At 42.2% G+C, this 20867-nt stretch overlaps 2 protein-coding genes across 7 annotated transcripts in view; one reads left to right on the forward strand and one right to left on the reverse strand.

Moving 5' to 3' along the window:
* Window positions 1-9501, reverse strand: part of LOC110487053 (tyrosine-protein phosphatase non-receptor type 23) — a 29111-nt gene extending 19610 nt beyond the window's left edge. The window contains exon 1 of the mRNA XM_036945753.2: window positions 9171-9501. Coding sequence (XP_036801648.1) covers window positions 9171-9254 — 84 coding nt within the window. The 5' untranslated portion in view covers window positions 9255-9501. The remainder of the gene's footprint in view (window positions 1-9170) is intronic.
* A 160-nt stretch (window positions 9502-9661) lies between these two features.
* LOC110487062 (GA-binding protein subunit beta-1) lies at window positions 9662-16554 on the forward strand. 6 transcript variants are annotated; one of them, XM_090196600.1, is made up of 9 exons: window positions 9662-9827; window positions 10669-10776; window positions 10963-11130; window positions 11325-11519; window positions 11775-11880; window positions 12072-12152; window positions 12295-12459; window positions 14770-14888; window positions 14975-16554. In XM_090196600.1, the coding sequence occupies exons 2-9, from the start codon at window positions 10669-10671 to the stop codon at window positions 15440-15442; spliced, it is 1410 nt and encodes a 469-aa protein (XP_090052726.1). In that variant the 5' UTR covers window positions 9662-9827; the 3' UTR covers window positions 15443-16554. The 6 variants fall into 6 exon arrangements, with proteins under 6 accessions (XP_090052726.1, XP_021414681.2, XP_090052714.1 ...); XM_021559006.3 differs by having other exon boundaries at window positions 9684-9827; window positions 10666-10776; XM_090196588.1 differs by having other exon boundaries at window positions 9692-9827; window positions 11322-11519.
* Window positions 16555-20867: the final 4313 nt, after the last annotated feature.

The following is a 20867-nucleotide window of genomic DNA, read 5'->3' on the forward strand; positions in this document are numbered from 1 at the left end:
AGCATGATGCTACCACCACCATGTTTCACCGTAGGGATGGTGACAGGTTTCCTCCATATGTGACGCTTGGCATTCAGGCCAAAGTGTTCCATCTTGGTTTCATCAGACCAGAGAATCTTGTTTCTCATGGTCAGAGTCCTTTAGGTGCTTTTTTTGCAAACTCCAAGTGGGCTGTCATGTGTTTTTTTTTACTGAGGAGTGGCTTCCGTAAAGGCCTGATTGGTTGAGTGCTGCAGAGATGGTTGTCTTCTGGAAGGTTCTCCCAACTCCACAGAAGATCTCTGGGGTTAATGGTCACCTCCCTGACCAAGGCCTTTCTCCCTCGATTGTTCAGTTTGGCAGGGTGGCCAGCTCTAGGAAGAGTCTTGGTGGTTCCAAACTTCTTCAATTTAAGAATGGTGGAGTCCACTGTGTTCTTGGGGACCTTCAATGCTGCAAACAGGTTTTGTTACCCTTTCCCAGATCTGTGCCTCAACACAATCCTGTCTCGGAGCTCTATGGAGAATTCCTTCGACTTCATGGCTTGGTTTTTGCTCTGACATGCACTGTCAACTGTGGGACCTTATATAGACAGGTGTGTGCCTTTCCAAATGATGTTCAATCAATTGAATAAACCACAGGTGGACTCCAATCAAGTTGTAGAAACATCTCAAGGATGATCAATGGAAACAGCAGGATGCACCTAAGCTCAATTTCAAGTCTCATAGCAAAGTGTCTGAATACTTATGTAATAAGGTATTTCTGTATTTGGCAAAAATTTCAAAAAACCTGTTTTCGCTTTGTCATTATGGGCTATTGTGTGTAGATTGAGAATTGTAAAACATTTAATCCATTTTAGAAATAGGTAATGTAACAAAATGTGGAAAGAGTCAAGGGGTCTGAATACTTTCCGAATGCACGGTATGTTAGCAAATGTTGTATACAACAATACATTTAAAAATGACAAACAATGTAGGCTACAAACGTATTACAACTGTAGCAGGCCAATCTTTCTCCTGCAGGTACGCTGGGTGTGCAGGTTTCTGTCTCAGCCCAGCACTAACACACCTGATTTAACTTACCAAACCTAATCAGTTGATAATAATGTGTATTATTTCTGGGCTGGAATAGAAGCATGCTCACCCAGTAGATCAGAATGGAGCAAGGTTGGCCACCTCTGGTATGGACTTTTTTGTACACCTGCAATGATGCTTTAGTAATAATAGCATAATTACTAAGATGTGTAACATTTACAAAAAAGTTAGATTATTTGTACTTTTGAAATTATATTTTGATTCATTCAATGTTGATTCATTTAAGTGAAGTGTTTAAACATGTTTTAATTGTTAACTTAAAAACATCATTCAAGATGACCTACAGTAGTGCCAATGTTCATTCATCACAGATCACAATTCGGCAATAAAGGTGTGAACGGGATCAGTCTCTAATTTGTCTGTGTTGCTTTCTTAAATTAACATGACCTTTTTGTCCAGTTGTGAGCTCTCCAGTTGAAAATTATACCAGTAGATAATGTATATGAAGCAAACCACAAGCCAGATTTTTAACAATTCTTCTGACCTGAAATTGTTTTCCAAATCCAACCCTTATATTTTAAGTACAGTATTTTACATGAAAATAAGGAGCTAGCAACTTGTAGGCGAATTAAAAGTGTAAAAAATGAAAATAATATGGTGTGGGGAGTGTTTGTAATTTTTCCTTAGAATAGAAACTAAATCAGATGGTCAATTGCAGAGATGTTGATGAGGGGTAAAGAGAAATTTACACAACATTTGCAAGTCAAAGCCCCAATTCCATTTACCCAAAGTACCCATTCATGTACGCCTATGTATTTTACAGGGAGTGAGATATAATCATCAATTTCATGACACAAGTATAATGAAAGAGCCATAAACTATAATATGATAATCATAATGTTAAAATACCGTAAACCAATTTGTAGCATATTACATGGAAAAGTCATGCTTAGTGTATAATTTACAATCTTATAATGCGTGTTACTGGCGTTTTCTATCCTTTGGTGCGCAAATTTCACAATTGAATTTACTCAACACATTCACGAATGGTGGCTTTGATCACAGTTTCGAGGTTTAGGAGCACACGCACATTGTTGTGTAAATCTCTCTTCACCCACCATCAACAACCTCTGCAATCCTCCTCTATGCCATGTACCTTATGATATTGTCTCTGTATTTTAGCATAGCAAAATCATATAGAATTGGAAAACCAGTCGCAGCGATGATTGGCTTTCCTCCATCTTTTTTAGTTGCGTGCAATTTGCATAAAGTAGAGCAGAGCTTAACTTTTTATATCGCTCCGCTAGCAGAGTTCGCGCCGCTCACCTTTCCACAATCCCCCGCGCATTTCTCTGCGTGTTCCCATTGAAAATTAATGGGGGCGGGACTTCGCCTGGCGAATTTGGAAGTGTTGGAATCCCCACGATAGAATTACCTGGCCTGCTTCTCGCTAATGTCAAATGGGCTGGGCAGCAGCGCCTCTTCAACCTCAGGAGGCTGAAGAAATGAGGTTTGTCACCAAAAGCACTCAAACTTTTCTCCAGAGGGCTGTGAGGTCTGCACAACGCATCACCGGGGGCACCCTACCTGCCCTCCAGGACACCTACACCACCCAATGTCACAGGAAGGCCATAAAGATCATCAAGGACAACAACCACCTGAGCCACTGCCTGTTCACCCAGCTATCATCCAGAAGGCGAGGTCAATACAGGTGCATCAAAGCAGGGACTGAGAGACTGAAAAACAGCTTCTATCTCAAGGCCATCAGACTGTTAAATGAGTGGCTGCTGCCAACATACTGACTCAACTCCAGCTCACTTTAATAATGGAAATTGATGTAAAAAAATGTATCACTAGCCACTTTAAACAATGCCACTTAATATAATGTTTACATACCCTACATTACTCATCTCATATGTATACACTGTACTCGATACCATCTACTGCATCTTGCCATGCCGTTCTGTACCATCACTCATTCATATATCTTTATGTACAAACTTGTGTGTATAAGGTAGTAGTTGTGGAATTGTTAGGTTAGATTACTCGTTGGTTATTACTGCATTGTCGGAACTAGAAGCACAAGCATTTCGCTACACTTGCATTAACATCTGCTAACCATGTGCATGTGACAAATAAAATTAGATTTGATCTCCTCAATGCCATTGGAAGAATCACAGATAATATTCCAGTCTGTGCTAGCAAAACAGTCCTGTAACTTAGCATCTGCTTCATCTGACCACTTTCTTATTGCCCAAGTCACTGGTGCTTCCTGTTTTAGGGAAGTATAGATAATAGAATAAACATGACCATTTAAGTTGAGATTCAATGGTGGGTGGACCGGCGGCCATCTTTGTGGCAGTAATTAGAAGTTCAAATTTGTATTCAATTTCAATGGTGTACACACAGTTCCAGATAAATTGCAGTGGTCTGAAGGGATAGGTCCATTCTATGAATTGTATTTCTATGATTCAAATGCCCCTCACCCTGTACTTAAGAGCATGTTGTGTCAACTGATGGCAGGCAAAACACCAAAATAGACGATGGAAAGTAGGGTCTAAATTACAACATGTGAATGAGTTTAAGCATTTAGATAATTGACGTTAAAGGTTCAAATCTGTTTTTATTTTATATCTAGAAAATATGAAATAATTTGACAACCCTGTTTGTAAGCTTTTAAATGATATCAAACTCAACAGTTTATATTTTCCAGTGATGAAGACAATGGCTGTCTCATGGTATGGTTGGGTATGCAAAATGAGTACTTTAAACAGTTTTATCTTAATCTTTTATGTTTTGGCATTCGGGTAACCACCTCTTCCATGGGCAAACATGTATGGAAAGTTTTGTTTAAACCAAAAGGAATGCTGTCAAAAAGTGACTGAATTTAAATGGATTTACCCTACTGTGTTTCTATTTGCATTGAGGTCAAAGGTGACCAACGCCATGATACATACACAGCAGTACTGTAGATACATGTTAATAATCAATGATGTGTAGTTTTGGAAGGATGTCATCAATTTAGAGATTTTTTCAGACAGATTATTAAACACTTATTCAAATCTGGTTAGTAGTGGACAAAATTTTAATAGTATTGACTCATGTACGCTACATGACCAAATGTATGTGGAAACCTGCTCGTCAAACATCTCATTCCAAAATCAAGGGCATTAATAAGGAGTTGGTCCCCCCCTTTGCTGCTATAACAGCCTCCACTCTTCTGGGAAGGCTTTCCACTAGATGTTGGAACATTGCTGCGGGGACTTGCTTCCATTCAGCCACAAGAGCATTAGTGTGCTGACTTTGCTTACAGAGGCAGTTTGGAACTCGGTAGTTAGTGATGCAACTGAGGACAGACGATTTTACGCACTTCAGCACTGAGCTGAAGTGGCCTACCACCTCGCGACTGAGCCGTTGTTGCTCCTTGACATTTTCCCTTCACAATAACAGCAATTACAGTTGACCAGGGCCGCTCTAGCAGGAGAGAAACTTGACAAAATGACTTGTTGGAAAGGTGGCATCCTATGACAGTGCTACGTTTAAAGTCCCTGAGCTCTTCAGTAAAGCCATTCTATTGCCAATGTTTGTCTATAGAGATTGCATGGCATTGTGCTCGATTATATACGCCTGTTTGTGTCTGAAATAGTCAAATCCACTTACTTGAAGGGGCTTCCACATACTTTTGTATATATACAGTGCATTCGGAAAGTGCCAGACCCCTTATTTGATTTTTTCACCTTTATTTAACCAGGTAGGCTAGTTGAGAACAAGTTCTCATTTACAACTGCGACCTGGCCAAGATAAAGCATAGCAGTGTGAACAGACAACAACACAGAGTTACACATGGAGTAAACAATAAACAAGTCAATAACACAGTAAAAAAAAAAGAGTCTATATACATTGTGTGCAAAAGGCATGAGGAGGTAGGCGAATAATTACAATTTTGCAGATTAACACTGGAGTGATAAATGATCAGATGGTCATGTGCAGGTAGAGATACTGGTGTGCAAAAGAGCAGAAAAGTAAATAAATAAAAACAGTATGGGGATGAGGTAGGTGAAAATGGGTGGGCTATTTACCGATGGACTATGTACAGCTGCAGCGATCGGTTAGCTGCTCAGATAGCAGATGTTTAAAGTTGGTGAGGGAGATAAAAGTCTCCAACTTCAGCGATTTGTTCCAGTCACAGGCAGCAGAGAATTGGAAGGAAAGGCGGCCAAATGAGGTGTTGGCTTTAGGGATGATCAGTGAGATACACCTGCTGGAGCGCGTGCTACGGGTGGGTGTTGCCATCGTGACCAGTGAACTGAGATAAGGCGGAGCTTTATCTAGCATTGACTTGTAGATGACTTGGAGCCTGTGGGTCTGGCGACGAATATGTAGCGAGGGCCAGCCGAATACAGCATACAGTTCGCAGTGGTGGGTGGTATAAGGTGCTTTAGTAACAAAACGGATGGCACTGTGATAAACTGCATCCAGTTTGCTGAGTAGAGTATTGGAAGCTATTTTGTAGATGACATCACCGAAGTCGAGGATCGGTAGGATAGTCAGTTTTACTAGGGTAAGTTTGGCGGCGTGAGTGAAGGAGGCTTTGTTGCGGAATAGAAAGACGACTCTAGATTTGATTTTAGATTGGAGATGTTTGATAGGAGTCTGGAAGGAGAGTTTACAGTCTAGCCAGACACCTAGGTACTTATAGATGTCCACATATTCTAGGTCGGAGCCATCCAGGGTGGTGATGCTAGTCGGGCGTGCGGGTGCAGGCAGCGAACGGTTGAAAAGCATGCATTTGGTTTTACTAGCGTTTAAGAGCAGTTGGAGGCCACGGAAGGAGTGTTGTATGGCATTGAAGCTCGTTTGGAGGTTAGATAGCACAGTGTCCAAGGAAGGGCCAGAAGTATACAGAATGGTGTCGTCTGCGTAGAGGTGGATCAGGGAATCGCCCGCAGAAAGAGCAACATCATTGATATATATAGAGAAAATAGTCGGCCCGAGAATTGAACCCTGTGGCACCCCCATAGAGACTGCCAGAGGACCGGACAGCATGCCCTCCGATTTGACACACTGAACTCTGTCTGCAAAGTAGTTGGTGAACCAGGCAAGGCAGTCATTAGAAAAACCGAGGCTACTGAGTCTGCCGATAAGAATATGGTGATTGACAGAGTTGAAAGGCTTGGTCAGGTCGATGAAGACGGCTGCACAGTACTGTCTTTTATCGACCTTAACCTTTCCCACATTTTATTTAGTTACAACCTTACTCTAAAATATAACAAAATAAAATAAAATAAACTTTCCTCACCAATCTACACACAATACCCCACAATGACAAAGCAAAAACAGGTTTTTTGAATTCTTTGCAAATTTATAAAAATAAAAACGGATACCTTATTTACATAAGTATTCAAACCCTTTGCTATGAGACTTGAAATTGAGCTCAGGTATCCTGTTTCCATTGATCATCCTTGAGATGTTTCTACAACTTGATTGGAGTCCACCTGTGGTAAATTCAATTGATTGTACATGATTTGGAAAGGCACACACCTGTCTATATAAGATCCCACAGTTGACAATGCACTAGAGCAAAAACCAAGCCATGAGGTTGAAGGAATGGTAAGGAGAGCTCTGAGACAAGATTGTGTCAAAGCACAGATCTGGGGAAGGGTACCAAAACCTTTCTGCAGCCTTGAAGGTCCCCAAGAACACAGTTGTTTCCATCATTCTTAAATGGAAAAAGTTTGAAACCACCGAGACTCTTCCTAGTGCTGTCCGCCCGGCCAAACTGAGAAATCAGGGGAGAAGGGCCTTGGACAGGGAGGTGACCAAGAACCCGATGGCCACTCTGACACAGCTCCAGAGTTCCTCTGTGGAGATGGGAGAACCTTCCAGAAGGACAACCATCTCTGCAGCACTCCAACAATCTGGCCTTTATGGTAGAGTGGCCAGACGGAAGCCACTCCTCAGTAAAAGGCACAACAGCCCACTTGGAGTTTGCCAAAAAGCACCTAAAGAACTCTCAGACCATGACAAACAAGATTATCTAGTCTGATAAAACCTAGACTGAACTTTTTGCCCTGAATGCCAAGCGTCACGTCTGGAGGAAACCTGGCACAGTCCCTACCGTTTAGCATGGTGGTGGCAGAATCATGCTGTGGGGATGTTTTTCAGCAGCAGGGACTGGGAGACTAGTCAGGATCGAGGGAAAGATGAACTGAGCAAAGTACAGAGAGATCCTTGATGAAAACCTGCTCCAGAGCGCTCAGGACCCTTGGCTGGGGCGAAGGTTCACCGTCCAACAGGACAACAACCCTAAGCACACAGCCAAGACAATGCAGGAGTGGCTTTGAGACAAGTTTCTGAATGTCCTTTAGTGGCCCACCCAGAACCCGGACTTCAACCCGATCAAAGACCTGAAAATACTTGTGCAGCGACACCCCCCATCCAACCTGACAGATCTTGAGAGGCTCTGCAGAGAAGAATGGGAGAAACTCTCCAAATACAGGTGTGCCAAGCTTGTAGTGTCATACCCAAAAATACTTGAGGCTATAATCGCTGCCAAAGGTTCTTTAACAAAGTACTGAGTAAAGGGTCTGAATACCTATGTAAATGTGATATTTCAGTTTTTTCATGAATTTACAAAGATGTCAACCTGTTTTTGCTTTGTGATTTTGGGGTATTGAGTGAAAAAAAATGTTTGATCCATTTTAGAGTAAGGCTAACTTAACAAAATGTGGGAAAAGGTCAAGGGGTCTGAATACTTTCCAAATGCACTGTACCTGCATCACATGTAATCTGCTAAATTTGAACCTGGATGACATACATGATCAATCTGTCTTAACATTGAATCCTGAATCTTATCAACATTCCCTTGTCATGATTGTCTATGACCCTTTTGGCTGGACTGGGAGGAGTAGGCCTCCAAATGGCTCTGGAGCAATCCCATCATGCCCTGCTGTGGTAAGTATTCTCCGGTCAGTGATGAGCCTCTCTAATAAGCAGCTACTTATAGTCAGACTCACTGGAGCCACAGTCTGGAGGTAAAGGAGACCATTATTTGTCCTTATTACAAGCCACACACATCTCCAACATAATATCCTCCTTAAACAAAATATATTTGTCTGCCATAGCCAAATAAATAACACACGGTTGTCTATCAGTATTGTGCTTCAACAGGACAGAGATTGTCCTGTTACAAAACTCCAGCTGCACTGCTAGCCTAAACAAAGAAACTCTATTATTCTCTCTCCATTCATATCCCAGCTCTTTCTCCTCCTTTCCCATGGACTGTTATCCTTAATTTTCTTTCCAGATAAGCAATCTGTCACTGCTATGATAAAAATCGTAACCTTCATTGAATGTCATTGACAAACGTTGCTAGAAAATTGATCTGGGACTAAGGCAGCAAAAAAGAAGGACTAGAGAGGGCAAAGGTCCTCTAGTAATATCTGGAGCATGAGGTGGAGGAGGAAGAAAGGAGATAGGATCATAAGGCATAAGACGTAATTGTAATGGGTGTGTGGGAGAATTTCCTCAGAAGTATGTTATGATGACTATGTTAGAGTTTTCCCTGGCCGGATCACATGACCAGAAAAAAATCCTGACTCCACTATGACCCTTTACCTAACGTTACTCTGCTGTTCTCTAATTTTAACTCATTCCAGCACTAATTTCTGAATGTCTTGGCTATTTTTTACCATGTTTTTTCCCACCCTTAATGATCACTGACAGAGGTGTGAACATATAGGATTCCAATCTACCAGACTTGCCTCTACATCAAAGCAAAATATTCCAGGGTGCATGTGACAATGACATCATTATTTTATAGACTAACTAGCTAGACTATTAGGCCTGCACAGAAACCAAGACAGCTAGTTCTACTATAGCTTATTTATGTTGTGACTGGGGTATCTGACACATTAACTACATGTTGACATAAATAGCTAACTAATTATCAACTTAGCTAGCTAACTGTAAACAAAGGCGATTGTCATGGCTGACACAGTTAACCAGATACGAGCTAGTTAACTACCTTTACTTGATGCTAACAACTGTCTAGATGTGCTCGATACGTATGATTATCTTCCGTAATCCGTGTCTGCTTGACTTCCGATCTCAACCGCACGGCAGTGCCCTGTTGCTCCACTCCCCCACCCATCTCACCTGCCTCACCGACGGGCTGAACTCGAACTCCCCTGCCTCTTTCAGATCCAGCCAGATCATTGGCATACGGGGGACCGCCTCCATCGCGGCCAGCGACTGCACCGAGTCTGAGTTAAAGTGACTTCAATTTAAATATCACTTCAGCAGTTTTTAATTCAGTGGATTTCTATATATTGTTTCTTATCATCCCCAAACAACTGTGTCATGTCTCCCTTTACACTTCAACAGGAAACGATGGACGCTAAGGGACGTGACGCCAGAAGGAATGTTCCAGTGCGCAAATGTTTATGGGAAATGTAGTTCACTATATTAGATCAGACTACTTGTTTCACTAGATGGTTTGAATTTGAAACATCTAGCTATATTCAGTATCTTTGGTTAGTCAATAACTACATGACATAATAGTATATATTTTTTAAACTTATACTAATGTATTTTATCATCATGTTCGAGCGTGGGAACATTTGTGGAACATTTTTGCTGCACACAACATACTATTACCACTTCCGGTGTGCCTGGCCGCCATATTTGATTCTGCAAAAAATATAAATATTATGATATTTGTTTAGCTGTCTAGCAAAGTTACGAAAGTGTAATAAACACACATTCAGCGGCACACATTAGAAGAGTTGCACTTTTAGCGAACGACTTTCTAAGGTAAGCAACACTTGAAAGTCGAATCCATAGTTAGCTGTAGCTAAATAACAAACCGTGTAGAAATGCTCTGCAACTTAGCTAGCTATCTAACGTTAAGCTAACGAGCTAGCTACTTGTAAAACGAAGTCATTGACATTGTTAGATGTCTATCTAGCTAGCTATCTTGCAATGTAGCTAAATACCCCAAACGCGAAATACTATTAAGATGTTATTGATTATGTCTTGTGAAAATCAAAGCCATCTTCAGTTCTGAATGCTAGTAACTAACGTTAGCTACCTAACAATAATAGTGCGGATGTGGAAGGAGCCAGATTTGGTGCCCACTTCTTTGACATCCGTAGTTTCATATTCGACTTCCACCGGAACATAACACCAACCAAGTATCAAAGCATATAGTGTTGATTGTTACTTTATTAGATGTATTACTAGCTGACGAGAAAAGTTCAAGCCCAGCTAAATTAACTGTGCGATCATTCAGTCAGTGTTTCTTCCGCTAGCATGTGACTTGACACTTGTATTTTAGCAAAATAAATAATTTCACTTTTGCCAAGTTGATTCTTATTGCTGCCACAATTTCACATGTGTTCTGACTACGATTGCTTCACATTTACAAAAACGGAATATTTCCTAGTACTGCAATTTTTCCTTCAATACAACATCAACATTACACCAATAAAACACATTGATGCAACATGTTTCGCAGAGCATAAACAATACTATTTTGGCAGCAAAAAACATTCTCTAGACTTTTTAGCAATGCCTGGCTTATATTACTCAAGAGGGTTGTCTTACTGTTTTGACACTGTTTTGACACAAAAGCACTCTTTCTGTCTCCCAGTAGATGTCACTGGTTGACCTGGGGAAGCGGCTGCTGGAGGCTGCACGGGCAGGGCTGGATGATGATGTCAGGACCCTCATGGTTAATGGAGCTCCCTTCACCACTGATTGGGTAAGGGTCTCACTGTAGGGATACTCACATCCACTCACCTCATGTAGCCTAACACAGAGATATTGTTCCTCAGATATCTTGCGGTACATCACAAATCTACCTATGTTGCAGTGCTGGCTTCTTTCACACAATCCAGACACAGTGGTGTAGGGACTGGGTCCTCATAAACCAAACTGTGTGTTCTAGCTGGGGACATCCCCGCTCCATCTAGCGGCTCAGTACGGACACCACTCCACTGCTGAGGTGCTCCTTCGAGCAGGCGTTAGCAGGGATGCCCGGACCAAAGTGGACAGGACCCCACTCCACATGGCGGCCACGGAGGGCCACTCCAATATAGTGGAGCTGCTAGTCAGTGTAAGGGCAACCAAATGTAAAGCTGACAGTATTCAGCAGTTTATATGAAAAACATAACAGTTCTATTTTTAGTAAAGTGACTGATTATTTTATTAATGTTGAATGTTCACCACCCTCATTTTGGAATCTAGGCTACCCGTCTCACTTTCCTATCTCTTTTCCACCACTGTGGGGCGTGCTGTACTCCCTAGCAGAGCGGAGCGGACATCAACGCTAAGGACATGCTGAAGATGACAGCCCTGCACTGGGCGGCCCAGCACGGTCACAGAGAGGTGGCAGAGCTGCTGCTCAAATATGGAGCAGACGTCCACTCCCTCAGCAAGTTTGACAAGACGCCCTTTGACATTGCCATGGACACCAGCAATACTGAGCTCATGATACTGTTACAGGTGAAGGGACTGTGTGTGTGTGTTTTGTATGTATATGGCTCTGATGTTCATTTGTTTTCATGAAAATGCCCTTGTCTGTATAAGAAGGGAAGTGAACACGGGGGGGGGGGGGGGGATCTAAACACATGCAAGTATGTGTTCTTATCGCTGGTTTATGTAGCACGTGTTGAGACCCTGAAGGTTGAACTGTTGTGGGATGAACTGTCTGTTATTGTTAAATAACATCTTCAAGGTGTGTTTTGTGTATGTACACAGGATGGCATGCAGAACCAAGTGAACATGAACCCAGAGCCCCAGTTCATCATTTCCTCTGCTGGGGTCGTGAACCTCTCTGACCTCGTCAACACCACCGCCAAGTCAGGTATGGGCAACTGGAGCACTGGTTACAGTAAGTTAGGTACAAATTTAAATAGAGGTACATCAAATATAGTATAACTCACTGACATTTATAATTGATATAAATGGGGGAATCTTAGTTACCACCTGACCTCACCCAAGACACTTCTAAATACGATGACTTGATTGAGGTTTTGCATTGACTTATTATCCCAGGAGAATCTGTCTCTACCACCTCAGTCCTGGCAACACTGGCAGCCCTGGCAGAAGCCTCCGGTCCCATGGGTAACAATGCAGGTAAGTGATGTCTATGCATAACCATGAGGATAACACTACAAATTACTCTGAGCTACTCATGTTACAATTAAAAGTTAGGGCTAACACGATCTGTATTATAGTTCTTAGACTGCAATGGTAAGTAACTCTATCTTTCCCACAGGCAAATCTGAGGATGCGATCGCTGCAGATTCTGTGGACTCGGCCATTCAGCATGTAGTGGGCGATGGAGGTCAGAGGGTCATCACCATAGTGACGGACCAACACGGCAACCTGCAGCCAGCGGGACTTGGACAGCAGTTCTTTGTCACTATGCAGGGGCAGCAAAGTAAGTAGGAAACCACAGCCATATATAGCCATTTATACACTCGGTAGCCAGTTTATTAGACCCCAGCCACACCCGGACTGTTCTCTCTACTACCGCATGGCAAGCGGTATCGGAGTGCCAAGTCTAGGACTTGGCCATTTGTGAACAGCCACACCCGTTCACAAATGGTTCCTACAGACATTGAGTCACGTGGCCGTGGCTTGCTATAAAATGCAGATAGACAGGCATCGGTGCATTCAGTTAATGTTGCAGCTGTAGACTGCTAGAATGGGCAAAATGAGTGACCTATCAAATTCAAGTTTATTTGTCACGTGCGCCGAATATAACAGGTGTTGTACAACCTTACAGTGAAATGCTTACTTACAGGCTCTAACCAATAGTGCAAAAAAAAACGTGTGTGTAGGTAAGTAAAAAAATAATACAACAATACAAAGACATTTGAAAATAAGAGTAGCAAGGATATATACAGACACCGGTTAGTCAGGCTTATTGAGGTAGTATGTACATGTAGGGATGGTTAAAGTGACTATGCATATATGATGAACAGAGAGTAGCAGTAGCGTAAAAAGGGAGGGTGGTGGGACACAATGCAGAGAGCCCGGTTAGCCAATGTGCAGGAGCCCTGGTTGGTCGGGCCAATTGAGGTAGTATGTACATGAACGTATAGTTAAAGTGACTATGCAATAATGATGAACAGAGAGTAGCAGCAGGGTAAAAGAGGGGGTGGGGGGGCACACAATGCAAATAGTCCGGGTAACCATTTGGTTACCTGTTCAGGAGTCTTATGGCTTGGGGGTGAAAACTGTTGAGATGCCTTTTTGTCCTAGACTTGGCACTCCGATACTGCTTGCCATGCGGTAGTAGAGAGAACAGTCCGGGTGTGGCTGGGGTCTTTGACAATTTTTCAGGCCTTCCTCTGGCACCGCCTGGTGTAGAGGTCCTGGATGGCAGGCAGCTTTGTACCAGTGATGTACTCGGCCGTACGCACTACCCTCTGAAGTGCCTTGCGGTCGGATGCCGAGCAATTGCCGTACCAGGCAGTGATGCAACCGGTCAGGATGCTCTCGATGTTGCAGCTGTAGAACCTTTTGAGGATCTCAGGACCCATGCCAAATCTTTTTAGTTTCCTGAGGAGGAATAGGCTTTGTCGTGTCCTCTTCACGACTGTCATGGTGTGTTTGGACCATTCTAGTTTGTTGTTGATGTGGACACCAAGGACCTTGAAGCTCTCAACCTGCTCCACTACAGCCCTGTCGATGAGAATGGGGGCGTGCTCGGTGCTCCTTTTCCTGTAGTCCACAATCATCTCCTTAGTCTTGGTTACGTTGAGGGATAGGTTGTTATTCTAGCACCACCAGGCCAGGTCTCTGACCTCCTCCCTATAGGCTGTCTCGTCGTTGTCGGTGATCAGGCCTACCACTGTTGTGTCGTCTGCAAACTTAATGATTGTGTTGGAGTCTTGCCTGGCCAATCAGTCGTGGGTGAACAGGGAGTACAGGAGGGAACTGAGCACGCACCCCTGGGGAGCTCCAGTGTTGAGGATCAGCGTGGCGGATGTGTTGCTACCTACCCTCACCACCTGAGGGCGACCCATCAGGAAGTCCAGGATCCAGTTGCAGAGGGAGGTGTTTAGTCCCAGGTTCCTTAGCTTAGTGATGAGCTTTGAGGGTACTATGGTGTTGAACGCTGAGATGACCTATGCTACTTTGAGCATGATATGATTGTCGGTGCCAGGCTCACCAGTTCCAGTATTTCAGAAATGGCTTTTCCCGTGCTTTTCAAGCACAACAGTATCTAGGATTTACAGAGAATAGTGCAACAAAAAAAAACATCTAGTCAGTGGCAGTCCTGTGGGCAAAAAACGTGTTGATGAGAGAGGTCGAAGGAGAATGACAAGAATCATGCAAGCTAACAGGCAGGCCTCAAACAGGCAAATAACGGCACAGTACAACAATGGTGTGCAGAATGGCATCTCTGAACTCACAACTTGTCGATCCTTGTTACGAATGGGCTATTGCAGCAGACAACCACACTGGGTTCCACTCCTATCAGATAAAAACAAGAAAATGCCTCTTGATAGGTCCCTTGATACCAATTAAGCAACATTTGAATGCCACAACTTATAGAATCTGTGCCCTGAAGAATTCAGACTGTTCTGGAGGCAAAGGGGTGTCCGACCTGGTACTAGATGGGTGTACCCAATAAACTGGCCACTGAGTGTATATGTATTTAGTTTACATTGTGCTCATGTCAGCCTTTTTCAAGCCATTACAATGAATGCATTCATGAGCTTGTGTTTTGTTTCTGTAGTGGTGGCAGTCCCGGCTGGTCAGATCACAGAGGAGGTGGTAGAACAGGAGCCTTATCCCTCTCCGGCACGCAAGAGGAGAATAGAGCCTGCAGTCATCCTAACCAGACCCAAAGAAAAGGTCAGCAATGGTCCCCATGTTTGTTGCTTGGCATAATATTCTGAAATTGTCTCTCTCTTCTTACTGTATGTGTCCATCGTTCTCAGAAAGCGAAGTCAGGGGACAGCAGTCGGGAGCAGCTCCAGAAGCAGTTGCAGGAGGCCAACCGGAAGGCCCAGGAGTACCGCACACAGCTCCTACAGAAGGAGCAGGAGGCTGAGCAGTACCGCCTCCGACTAGAGGAGGCCATAGAGCAACAACAGAGCAACAATACAAGCAATGCTACTGGTTCTACCAGCACAGGTGTCCAGGAGGTAGAGGAGGAGGTGGTCCAAATAGAAAAACAACATGAGACATATGAGAGAGTTGTAGAGGAAGACAAAGTGGAAGGGGAGGAGGACGTCCCATTTCCGGAAGACACCATTCTGGTTAAAGTGGAGGAGGAGCTGGATTCAGGGGAGGGAGAACAGATAACAGTGGATGAGACCGAGGAAACAGAGAAGGCTTCAACTAAGGTCACAACAACCCCCAAACGGGGGAGAGGGAGGGGACGAGGACGTGGGAGGAGGCGGTAGTCGAGTGTCCCTCTGTGCTCTTGGTGTTCTCTCATGATGTCTTGTTTTATGCTTTTATATTAATATAAACATTTATTACTTGTTTGTTATTTTAGAACAATAACGTTGTACTTGTATTTGTAACTAGGTTTTGAGATTATTTTATTTACTTACAATACTTTTGAAGCCATTGGCGAGCACTTGTAAGCTAACGCTGAGCCATGTGGGAGGAGTTAAGGATGCAGATGGCTCCACAGTGTACAAACCATTCTGTAAATTTATAGAAAGTAAGAAAAGGTATGTTTGCATAGGAGTGTAAATACTGCAATGTGGGTTTGATTGCACTGCATTCATTCTCCTAAGAATAAGGTTTGCAACACATTCTAAATAGGATATTCAATCCACAGCATTTCTGGTTCCTGTCATCAGCGTCATGTTTAAAATGGTAGAATCAAGTTAGCTCAAGTGTATAGTGCTAACTGAGAAAATGTATCTGATTCTTCCGAAAAGGTTGTCCAAGGCTGGCTAAGTTGTAGTTATTTGCGTACCTCAATGTGTGAGTGTTTGCGCATGTGTGGATGAGGTCGATGTGTGAAATATCAGTGTTTCTTTGGTAGTTGGCCAGCTTTCTTAAATCTCAGTCTTAAATATCCTCTTTTAGTACTATTTTAGTTGCAGACCACTCAGACATTAAGATACTGTAGGTTTTCATTTTTTGTTCCAAGTAATGTTAGATTTTAGAGTTAATGTGTAAGTCACTGTTATTCTTAAGCTCTTATTTTTGTTCCTTTTGTCATTTTAAAGCATTACACTCTATAGACCAGCGTCTGTCAATAGACATTGATCTGTCATCACAGTCCAGTTTAAACTAATACTCTCAGAAAAATATTGTTTACATATGCTCTCTTTGATGGCTAGTTAGTTTGGCACTATGTTCTGCTATGTGTTTTTATAATGTTCATAAAGAAACACTATCAGGGGTTATCTTCCAGTTGGTTAGGAGAAAAATAAATAAACATTTTGGTACAAAATAATGTTAGTGAGAAAATGTTGGATTGTTTTTTATGTGGAATACCCCTTTCTTAACAAATGTATTTTTAGAATTCAATAAATAAGCACGTATTGTTATTCTATCCATGCATGTTACTTGTCCTTTTTGATTATTTATTATATGACTATTGTTCATCGACAAACAATGCATCTACATACACTGAGTGTGCAAAACATTAGGAACACTTGCTCTTTCCATGACAGACTGACCAGGTGAATCCAGGTAAAAGCTATGATCCCTTATTGATGCCACTTCTTAAATCCATTTCAATCCGTGTAGATGAATGGGAGGAAACAGGTTAAATAATGATTTTTATGCCTTGAGACATGGATTGTGAATGTGTCCCATTCAGAGGATGAATGGTCAAGACAAAAGATTTAAGTGCCCTTTGAACGGGGCATGGTAGTAGGTTCCCATGTGTATCAAGAATGGTCTACCACCCAAAGGACATCCAGCCAACTTGACAAAACTGTAGGAAATATTGGGGTCAACATGGGCCAGCATCCTTGTGGAACGCTTTCGACACCTTGTACAGTCCATGCCCCGAAAGGGGTATGCAACTCAATATTAAGGTGTTCCTAATGTTTTGTACACTCCATGTATACCTGCAGGCATATAAAACAATCTAAATCTTATGTGTTTTGAATTAGTCCTGACGGAGTAGCTTTAATGAGGTTCACCATATAGCTTCTGTAAGTAATTATTAGAACGGAGCATTTCTTTCTTGCCTCGTTGAACCTGAGTTTTTTTTTATTTCATATTTTCTCTTGAGGAAACTTGAATAAATTAATCTAACTTTACTTCTATTTATAGCATGCATTTCACAATGATGTCCCTGGTGACCAATCAGGAAAATTACAAGCAATTGTTTTAAGTGCTTAGCTGTACATGAACAGTATCTATTCTGTTAAAACAGCTGTGATGGTTTCAGCAATGTACCATAGTACATCGGTGTCTCTTCCCGAGAAAACTGTTTACAGACCATTAAATAAACTTGAATAGATTACAGCAGAAAAACTAAAAAGGCCCCTTTTGGGAATGAAATGAAGTCAGTGCATATAAAGTTGAAGTCAGAAGTTTACATACACCTTAGCCAAATACATTTAAACTCAGTTTTTCACAATTCCTGACATTTAATCCAAGTAAGAATTCCCTGTCTTAGGTCAGTTAGGATCACCACTTTATTTTTAGAATGTGAAATGTCTGAAATGAATAATAGTAGAGAGAATTATTTATTTCAGCTTTTATTTCTTTCATCACATTTCCAGTGGGTAAGAAGTTTACATACACTCAATTAGTATTTGCTAGCATTGCCTTTAAATTGTTTAACTTGGGTCAAACGTTTCGGGTAGCCTTCCACAAGCTTCCCACAATAAGTTTGGTGAATTTTAGCCCATTCCTCCTGACAGAGCTGGTATAATTAGTCAGGTTTGCAGGCCTCCTTGCTCGCACACACTTTTTTCAATTTTCTGTTGGATTGAGTTCAGGGCTTTGTGATTGCCACTCCAATACCTTGACTTTGTTATCCTTAAGCCATTTTGCCACAACTTTGTAAGTATGCTTGGGGTCATTGTCCATTTGGAAGACCCATTTGCGACCAAGCTTTAACTTCCTGACGGATGTCTTGAGATGTTGCTTCAATATATCCACATAATTGTTCTCCCTCATGATGCCATCTATTTTGTGAAGTGCACCAGTCCCTCCTGCAGCAAAGCACCCCACAACATGATGTTGCCACCCCCGTGCTTCACGGTTGGGATGGTGTTCTTCGGCTTGAAAGCATCCCCCCTTTTCCTCCAAACATAATGATGGTCATTATGGCCAAACAGTTCTATTTTTGTTTCATCAGACCAGAGGACATTTCTCCACAAAGTACGATCTTTGTCCCCATGTACAGTTGCAAACCGTAGTCTGGCTTTTTTATGGCGGTTTTGGAGCAGTGGATTCTTCCTTGCTGAGCGGCCTTTCAGGTTATGTCGATATAGGACTTGTTTTACTTTGGATATAGATACTTTTGTACCTGTTTCCTCCAGCATCTTCACAAGGTCCTTTGCTGTTGTTCTGAGATTGATTTTCACTTTTCGCACCAAAGTACATTCATCTCTAGGAGACAGAACGTGTCTCCTTCCTGAGCGGTATGAGGGCTGCGTGGTCCCATGGTGTTTATACTTGCTTACTATTGTTTGTACAGATGAAGGTGGTACCTTCAGGCATTTGGAAATTGCTCACAAGGATGAACCAGACTTGTGGTGGCCTTGGCTGATTTATTTTGATTTTCCCATGATGTCAAGCAAAGAGGCACTGAGTTTGAAGGTAGGCCCTGAAATACATCCACAGGTACACCTCCAATTGACTCAAATTATGTCAATTAGCCTATCAGAAGCTTCTAAAGCCATGACACCATTTTCTGGAATTTTCCAAGCTGTTTAAAGGCACAGTCAACTTAGTGTATGTAAACTTTTGACCCACTGGAATTGCGATACAGTGAATTATAAGTGAAATAATCTGCCTGTAAACAATTGTTGGAAAAATGACTTGTGTCATGCACAAAGTAGATGTCCTAACCGACTTGCCAAAACTATAGTTTGTTAACAAGAAATTTGTAGAGTGGTTGAAAAACAAGTTTTAATGACTCCAACCTAAGTGTATGTAAACTTCCGACTTCAACTGTATGTAAAGTGGCTGAGTGTGTGTCGTAGACCTTAAAGAGCCAATGAACACACCGATTGGTGTATGGGAGGGGGAAACTGAAAATTAGTTGTCATTGGCAGAGGTTTGGAACTCTCTTTCTTATTGATCTATTAACTAATTAACCGCATGGTGATGTCACCATGGAAGGCCAAAACTCCATCCCACTGACAGGCTGACATTTCCTGCATCTTTCAAACAGCTCATACAATGAAAGTGCCCTTAACATAATTTTCATAATTTCATAATATTATTCCAATCTTATAGTGTGTAAATATACAGTGGGTTCTGAAATTATTGACAACTTTGATAAAGATGAGCAAAAATGAAAGTACAGTGCCTTGCGAAAGTATTCGGCCCCCTTGAACTTTGCAACCTTTTGCCACATTTCAGGCTTCAAACATAAAGATATAAAACTGTATTTTTTTGTGAAGAATCAACAACAAGTGGGACACAATCATGAAGTGGAACGACATTTATTAGATATTTCAAACTTTTTTAACAAGTCAAAAACTGAAAAATTGGGCGTGCAAAATTATTCAGCCCCTTTACTTTCAGTGCAGCAATCTCTCTCCAGAAGTTCAGTGAGGATCTCTGAATGATCCAATGTTGACCTAAATGACTAATGATGATAAATACAATCCACCTGTGTGTAATCAAGTCTCCGTATAAATGCACCTGCACTGTGATAGTCTCAGAGGTCCGTCAAAAGCGCAGAGCATCATGAAGAACAAGGAACACACCAGGCAGGTCCGAGATACTGTTGTGAAGATGTTTAAAGCCGGATTTGGATACAAAAATATTTCCCAAGCTTTAAACATCCCAAGGAGCACTGTGCAAGCGATAATATTGAAATGGAAGGAGTATCAGACCACTGCAAATCTACCAAGACCTGGCCGTCCCTCTAAACTTTCAGCTCATACAAGGAGAAGACTGATCAGAGATGCAGCCAAGAGGCCCATGATCACTCTGGATGAACTGCAGAGATCCACAGCTGAGGTGGGAGACTCTGTCCATAGGACAACAATCAGTCGTATATTGCACAAATCTGGCCTTTATGGAAGAGTGGCAAGAAGAAAGCCATTTCTTAAAGATATCCATAAAAAGTGTCGTTTAAAGTTTGCCACAAGCCACCTGGGAGACACACCAAACATGTGGAAGAAGGTGCTCTGGTCAGATGAAACTAAAATTGAACTTTTTGGCAACAATGCAAGACGTTATGTTTGGCGTAAAAGCAACACAGCTCATTACACTGAACACACCATCCCCACTGTCAAACATGGTGGTGGCAGCATCATGGTTTGGGCCTGCTTTTCTTCAGCAGGGACAGGGAAGATGGTTAAAATTGATGGGAAGATGGATGGAGCCAAATACAGGACCATTCTGAAAGAAAACCTGATGGAGTCTGCAAAAGACCTGAGACTGGGACGGAGATTTGTCTTTCAACAAGACAATGATCCAAAACATAAAGCAAAATCTACAATGGAATGGTTCAAAAATAAACATATCCAGGTGTTAGAATGGCCAAGTCAAAGTCCAGACCTGAATCCAATCGAGAATCTGTGGAAAGAACTGAAAACTGCTGTTCACAAATGCTCTCCATCCAACCTCACTGAGCTCGAGCTGTTTTGCAAGGAGGAATGGGAAAAAAATTCAGTCTCTCTATGTGCAAAACTGATAGAGACATACCCCAAGCGACTTACAGCT

Source organism: Oncorhynchus mykiss, chromosome 2, assembly GCF_057628025.1.
Source record: "Oncorhynchus mykiss isolate SJ-2025 chromosome 2, ASM5762802v1, whole genome shotgun sequence".
NCBI classification, from domain to species: Eukaryota; Metazoa; Chordata; class Actinopteri; order Salmoniformes; family Salmonidae; genus Oncorhynchus; species Oncorhynchus mykiss.

Bases quoted from the DNA above. Each gene is read 5' to 3' on its own strand.
- LOC110487062 (XM_090196588.1), top strand. From the start codon at position 10,669: ATGTCACTGGTTGACCTGGGGAAGCGGCTGCTGGAGGCTGCACGGGCA. The intron at 11,881-12,071 runs GTATGGGCAACT...TTATTATCCCAG, and splicing joins CAACACCACCGCCAAGTCAG to GAGAATCTGTCTCTACCACC. The intron at 12,460-14,769 runs GTAAGTAGGAAA...TTGTTTCTGTAG, and splicing joins CACTATGCAGGGGCAGCAAA to TGGTGGCAGTCCCGGCTGGT.